The sequence below is a fragment of the Tiliqua scincoides genome, chromosome 11, assembly GCF_035046505.1.
Source record: "Tiliqua scincoides isolate rTilSci1 chromosome 11, rTilSci1.hap2, whole genome shotgun sequence".
NCBI lineage: Eukaryota > Metazoa > Chordata > Lepidosauria > Squamata > Scincidae > Tiliqua > Tiliqua scincoides.
Genome location: NC_089831.1, coordinates 1,915,282 through 1,922,441, shown reverse-complemented (window position 1 = coordinate 1,922,441; position 7,160 = coordinate 1,915,282). Strand labels below are relative to the sequence as shown.

Here is a 7,160-nt window from a genome sequence, read left to right as displayed (position 1 = left end):
TAACCTCTATCTGACTTAACTCCTCGGTTAGGAGGGGCCGTTCAGGCAGCGGTATCTGCCCGAGGTCTTCTGCCGTGAAGCCAGATGCAAAGAACTCATTTAATTTCTCTGCCATCTCTAAGTCTCCTTTTATCTCCCCTTTCCCTCCCTCACCATCCAGAGGGCCAACCGCTTCTCTGGCGGGTTTCCTGCTTCTAACATATTTGAAGAAGCTTTTATTGTTCCCCTTAATGTTGCTGGCCATGGGTTCCTCATAGTCTCGCTTGGCCTCCCATATCACCTTCTTACATTTCTTTTGCCACAGTTTATGTTCCTTTTTATTCTCCTCATTAGGGCAAGACTTCCATTTACGGAAGGAAGCTTCCTTGCCCTTCACAGCCTCTCTAACTTGGCTGGTTAGCCATGCGGGCACCCTCCTGGATTTAGTGGAACCCTTCTTTCTTTGCGGTATACACCTCTGCTGGGCCTCTATTACTGTTGTTTTAAGCAGCCTCCATGCACTCTGGAGAGATTGGACTCTTTTTACCCTCCCTTTCAACCTCCTTCTAACCAGCCTCCTCATTTGAGGGAAGTCCGCCCGTCGGAAGTCAAGGGTTTTTGTTAGAGATTTGCCTGGTATTCTTCCCCCAACGTGCAAGTCAAAACGGATCGCGTTGCAGTGGTTCCCAAACTTTTAGCACCAGGACCCACTTTTTAGAATGAGAATCTGTAAGGAACCACCAAAAATGATGTCATACTGGAAGTGACATCATCAAGCAGGACAATTTTTAACAATCCTAGGCTGCAATCCTACCCACACTTACCCAGGAGTAAGTCCCATTGACTATCATTGTTAAAAGCATATACAGAGTAGCCTGTTACTTTTACTGTTACTGTTACAGAGATCTGTACTTTTTACAGACCTGTAACATTTCCTCAGTTCAGTCACATGTCATAGTAGCAGCAAGTCAAATAGATGAAAAATAAAATATTGAAATGAATAGGCTTGCGACCTGAAATTGGCTCACGACCCACCTAGTGGGTCCTGACCCACAGTTTGAGAACACACTGCTTTAGGAAGAATGGCACCCACAACAGCCCCAGGCTTACTCCCAGGTAAGTGTGGGCTTACTCCCAGGTAAGTGGACAGGATTGTGGCCTGAGAATGAATGAGCAGTACAAGTTCTCTCTTGTGCGCATGCGCCGAGGCTGACGACTGACAGGCAGAGTCTCTCTTGTGCGCATGCGCCGAGGCTGCACTTGCTGTTGCGGTGAGAAGCGTCCCGGCGGCCGAAGTGGTCTTGTGACGTCATCCCCTGCGCCGCGTGCGGGCGCCTTTGTTTGTCGTGGCGTAATGGCCGACTTGATGGCCGGAATGCCCGTCGGTCGGAGGAAGGTCGGTGAGGGGCTGCTCGTCGGTGTGGGAGGGCCGGGAGAAGGCAGCCCTGCGTGGTGGTGGGGCCGCGGCCCCTTTGAGGTGGTAGACACGCCCTGTTGTGTTGGGAGCTCCCTGAGGTTCCTAGGGGGCCCTGGGAGATGCAGGGAGCTGGCTGGGTGGTCCTCTGGCCCCGCCCGCAAGGAGGGAAGCAACTCCTTACTCAGCTGTGGTTACTCTGTGGAACTCCCTGCCACTGGATGTGTGATGGTGCCTAGCCTGGTGCCTTTCAAAGGGGGTTGGGACAGTTTATGGCGGGAGGGTCCATCCCAGGTTACAAGTCTGTGGAACTCCCTTCAACTGGATGTGGTGATGGCGTCTGGCCTGGGTGCCTTTCACAGGGAGATTGGACACACTTATGGAGGAAAAGTCCATCGCAGGGTACAAGTCTGTGGAACCCCCTGCCACTGGATGTTGGACAGATTTCTGGAGGAAAAGCCCATCACGGTTACAAGCCACAAAGGCTATATACAACCTCCTGGTTTTAGATGGTTTCTCCTGGGGGCTGGAGAAAAGAATAGGCCCTCAGTTTGGCTGCACTTGTCGTAAGAGGCGACTAAACAGCCACCGGGTAGATGGGACTCGTCAGCCTGGGAAGGCAGCTCATCTGAGAGAAGGAAAACTCTGATCCCAAACCTCCCCTGCCTTGTGGCTACATCCAGTTATGGGAAAGGCTTCAGGAGTCAACCTCGAGGCAAAATCCAGAGCTGGAGTCCCTGAGGCAGTTCATGGCTGAACACAGTCATGTTCTGGCAACTCCTGTGACGCTGCTGGAACCAACCATATTGGCTTCTGCCTTTGGACCATTTCAGCAACATGGAGAGGGGGGATTTGCTGCATGGGAAACAGTCTATCCTCCATATCTACCTTAACCAGGCTTCGTGCACTGGAGAGGGCACTGTTCCGGAACCACTATTCAGAGCGCGATACCATAGTCTTCCGAGACTGAAGGATGCCAACACACACATGGTTTTAGATGGGGCCTGATCCTGTGGGGCTCTTCCTAAGTTCCTGTGTAATTAGTGTGTGGAACTCCTTGCCACAGGATGTGGTAATGCTGTCTAGGGAACAGCATTTAAAAGGGAACTATCTATCATTGCAGATTGCAAGCCGTGATGTGTCTGTGAAACCTCCTGATGTTAGAAATAGGTGCCCTCAGAATGCCAGGTGCAGGGGAGTAGCAACACGATGCAGGTCTCTTGCTTCTCTGTGTGCTTCCAGAGGCATCTGGTGGGCCACTGTGAGATGCAGGATGCTAGACTGAATGGGCCTTGGGCCCAGTCCTGCAGGGCTCTTCTGATATTCTTATGGGAGAAGAGGGGAGTGGAATGCTGAGAAAAGAGATTCAAGGGAAATAGGGGGGAACAGCTGGAGCCCCCTGAACAACAAGGGGGACTGTTCCACTTCTCCTTCCTGTATAAGGGAATTGGACAGATTGATGGAGGAAAGGTCCATCACAGGTTACAGGCAGTGATGGGTATGTGCAACCTCCTGATTTTAGAAATAGGCTACCTCTGAATGTCAGGTGTGAGGGCAAGAGAATGCAGGTGTCTTGTGTGCTCCCTGAAGCATCTGGTGGGCCAGTGTGAGGAAGCTGGGCTAGATGGTCCCCTTTTTGCCTGATCCATTCATCTAGCTGGATGAGGCTGCACCTCCAGTATCTGGCTTTGTTCTTTATAACATACCCTACTAATGTTAACTCTTTCCATCCTATTAGATCCTCTTTCTGCTGCGCAACACACTGCGAATGTTTGCTTCCCAGACAGATGGAGAAGCAAGAGTGGCACAGGTCCTAAAAGAGAAGTTTCCCCATGCTGCTGCTATCAAAGTAGTTGATATATCAGGTGATGGCTCTTCTTAAGTAATTTTTATTAAGAAGTGTTAAGCAATTGTTTTTACTTTTTACTGAAAATTGTTTTTACTTTTTATTAAAAAGTGCTAAGTAATTGTTATTTAAAAGTGTCTACAGTGCCTTTTTCTCTTTGAGGGACTTGAGGTGACTCACAGTATCAATTTAAAACAAATGATACCAAAATATACTAAAAACACTCAGCAGCAAACTGAGCAAAATCACAAGGAGAGATGCCTAATTAATAAAGCCAAGTTTGGTCCTTGGCTCTGTCAGAACAACTGCAACTTTGAGGGTCACACTGCATGTTACATTAAGGATACGATCCTACCCCCAATTAACAAGGAATGGACTCTTTTTGTGAAAAAGCATTGAGAGACTGGATTGGGTCCATGATTTTTCATTGAGATCAGGTGAAAGTACATGAATGACTGTTAAACTGAAGCAACTGAAAACACTTGTAACAAATGAATATCTAGATATATCAATTGGTGGCAAAATCCAGTTATCTCTTTTCAAGGTGGCTGTGGAGCAATGTATGAGATTCATATAGAATCTGAAGAGTTTAAGGAAAAGAGAACAGTACAGCAACATCAGATGGTCAATCAGGTAAGCAGGCTGACACATTCTGAGATAGAGACTTGCGTGCAAATCTTAGGTACCTCTGTTAAGGCTGCTGTTATCACTTATTCTAGGACTATGATAATTAGAAGTACTTATGGCAAAACCATGGAAGGAATTTCCACCCCCAGTTCCATTCTGGTCTTGCTCCAGGGAACAGAGCTGGATGATGGTCTTACAAATCTACTGCCATTCTTGTTAATTATTGATTAACAATCTACTACCATTCTTGTTAATTATTAACGGCTTGTTAATAAGCCAGCCTTATTTCTGCACTTTGTGAGTTTTTTTTTTAGTTTTTTTTTTGCTACAGTTGAGCCTGGAACCACTGGGCTCAGATTCTCTGCCAATGCTGGCTTTAATCCAAACACGCTGATGCAGAGGATCATCCTTGTGGCACTTGAGTGGAAGTAGGGCCAATTTCAGCCACAGGTACTGCTCCGTTGGCAGACAAGGGAACCAATAACCCTGGCAAAGGCTCTCCCAGCACTTTTGAGGCCAGTCTTAACACCATTCTCTCCAGGGCTCCACCATTCATCCATCTGGACAAGGCTCCAGTATCTGGAGCAAAACCTACCCAACCTGGTGTATCAAACCACCCATAGGGAACATAGCCTGCCTCAGCCAGCAAGGCCCTTCTCTGCTCAGAAGTACAGAGAATCAAAAAGGACAGAGGGGAGCTAGTGGACCACAGTGCTGGACCCGGTGGGCCTTTGCCCTGCTCCAGCAGTACTTTTTTTATGATGCCAGAACTGCATTTAATTAAAGCACCCCAGGATTTCTCAGGGCTCAGCAAGGAGGTGGCAGAAAAGATCTCGTTACCAAAGCGCTCTGCTTCTAGGCCAACCTTCACCACTACATCTATAGTAGGAGAAGATTCTAGATTTTTGTGTGCTATGGAATCTGCTTGATTGATCCAGTCTGTTCTTTCAGGGGTGTGTGTGTGTTTTGCATTGTTGCATTTTGTGCATTCTTCTTCTAGGCTCTAAGTGAGGAAATTAAAACAATGCACGGGCTACGGATATTCACTTCTGTTCCCAAGCGTGGAAGCTAGAACTGGCTGATAGCAGGCAAAACTTCAGAATTTCTGAAACCAATGAAGCTTGCAGAGGAGGATGCCTGCTGGTATGTGACGAAAGCTGGAAGCCCATCCTCTCCACCCTGGCCTCCTGGATCGTCCTGCAAACAAAATCCACATGCTGCAGGTGTGAAAACAAGGAAAGAGACCCATAAAGCTGGTTTCGGAAGCAGCGTTTATTTCAAGTGTAAAATTTGGCTCTCTTGATTTTATTGAAAATTCCTTCCCCTCTCCCCCCAGGAACCTGGAGTCAAGTTTATAATGTCTCTCTCTCTCTCTCTCATATAAAAACCCACCCATCTGCACGAGAGCCAAGATGCTAATAAAACTCCACTCACATGAAGTATGTTATGGATAAAAGAAATTACTGACAGGCTTGTCTTGCTCCCCATTGTAATGCAAAATCTATCACTGTTCTAGAAAAAATCATAGATAAAATGGAATGTGTGTTTCTGTGGCATTTGTTGCTAGGAGGCTTATGATAATGGAGGACAAAAATGAAAGACCTTTAAGCCTGAGATATGATATACTCCAACTGCCTTTCCCCCCCATAAATTTGTTTGAAAGAAACTGTTGTATATAGCCTGGTTTGTGAAGGTTTGTCTATTAATGTTAACTCTGAGTAGCAGGGCCTGCTTTTTCACCCGTGTTGCTCTGAAGGGGTGTCATCACTTGTTTCAGTTAAGCTTTGTTCCTGAAATGTTGAGTAAGGTGTACTTTTAATGAAGAGCGTTGTTGGAAGTAGTGAAAACAGAAATGTGAACTACAGATGGGAGAAATAAAAAATGAAAGGCTTGTTCCACTGTAATTTGAAAATTTGGTGTACTGCAGGTTTCTCTGGCTCTTCCGTCAGGAGGTCAGTATTGTACAGTCCTACCCTGGACTGCAGGAATGACTTATCCAACTGCAGATATAGTTTAGCTGTGAACTCTCATTGTGGTCTGTGGAGAAGAATATGACAGACACAGTGCACCCTAGCACAGGGGTGTCAAACATAAGGCCCGGGGGCCGGATGCGGCTCCCGGAAGCTTTTTAACCGGCTCTCAGCTGCTGAGGTGTTACAGCTGAAATGGCAGCCCACATGAAAATTGGGCTTTCCCAAATCTTGAAATACGATCAAGATTTGCATACTTTCTCTTCTATTATTTGTAGTTAATGAGTTTCTATGAGAACAGGTTCTGATTTCTGGCCATTAGCTGCTTAATGATGTCACTTTCTGCTTAATGACATCACTTCCGGTCCTTGGCTGGAGCCCTGAATGCTAACTTCAGCCCTCTATATGAGACGAGTTTGACACCTCACCTCTGTGACCCACTGCAGTGTAACCGCCAGTAAATGATGTGTGGCAAAGGTCCTTGCAGGTTGGGAGATAAGAATTCCTTGTAGCATAAATACTATAAGACTGTATATTTATGTATTTTGTTAGCCACTTTGTTACCCACAGTGTGGGAGAAAGGCAGGGATAATTGCATTAAATAAATAAATGCACTTAGCATGCAGACAACCGTCCTTTTGTCAAGAACTCAGAGGTGAGGATGTGGACTTTTCTAGCACACCATCCACTAGCTCCCTAATTAACATAATGTGCTGTTTTCAGAGTCTCTTGGTACAGTGGACTTAACAGCACAAGCCTATGCATGTCTGCTTGGAATTAAGCATCACTGAATTCAAGTGGAAAGTGTGTGTAGGTTTGCAGCTGTTGTTGGTGTCCTTTATTCTCTTCAACCAGTGTAGAGGGTTGCACTTTTTATTTTTCAGAAAGGGAGCTATCTTTTGAAAATTAGTCAAAGTTTATTAAATGGGATCAAATGTTGAATGCATTGTTTCTTTAGAATACAAGCATTTGAGAGCAAAAAAGGTCTTTAAAACAAAAATGCCATGTAGCTCTCAAGTCTTAATGGTTCAATTAGGTCATGAGAATGAACAGGCCCCCCACAAGCAGCCTTTGAAAATACTCACTTAAAACCTGTCTGTTAGTACTCTGTGGTTCTCAAAGTTTTAGCACCAGGACCCACTTTTTAGAATGAGAATCTGTCAGGACCCACTGGAAGAGATGCCATGACCAGAAGTGACATCATCAAGCAGGAAGTTTTTAACAATCCTAGCCTGCAATCCTACCCACACTTACCCAGTCTCATTGTACTATCATATTCTCATTGACTATCATTGTTCAAAGCATATACAACACTGAATAGAGT

General features: G+C 45.9%; 1 protein-coding gene across 1 annotated transcript; it reads left to right on the top strand.

The window, feature by feature from the left end:
* The first annotated feature begins 1,295 nt into the window (after positions 1 to 1,295).
* Positions 1,296 to 6,455, top strand: BOLA3 (bolA family member 3). The gene is made up of 4 exons (XM_066639517.1): positions 1,296 to 1,375; positions 3,132 to 3,258; positions 3,784 to 3,872; positions 4,867 to 6,455. Exons 1-4 carry the CDS (start codon positions 1,334 to 1,336, stop codon positions 4,936 to 4,938), a joined length of 330 nt encoding a protein of 109 aa, XP_066495614.1. The 5' UTR covers positions 1,296 to 1,333; the 3' UTR covers positions 4,939 to 6,455.
* The last annotated feature ends 705 nt before the right edge of the window (positions 6,456 to 7,160 follow it).

Excerpts from the sequence above, each read along its gene's own strand:
- BOLA3 (XM_066639517.1), top strand. The coding sequence starts at position 1,334 with ATGGCCGACTTGATGGCCGGAATGCCCGTCGGTCGGAGGAAG. Across the intron at positions 3,259-3,783 it reads CAAAGTAGTTGATATATCAG|GTGGCTGTGGAGCAATGTAT; the intron begins GTGATGGCTCTT and ends TCTCTTTTCAAG. Across the intron at positions 3,873-4,866 it reads AACATCAGATGGTCAATCAG|GCTCTAAGTGAGGAAATTAA; the intron begins GTAAGCAGGCTG and ends TTCTTCTTCTAG.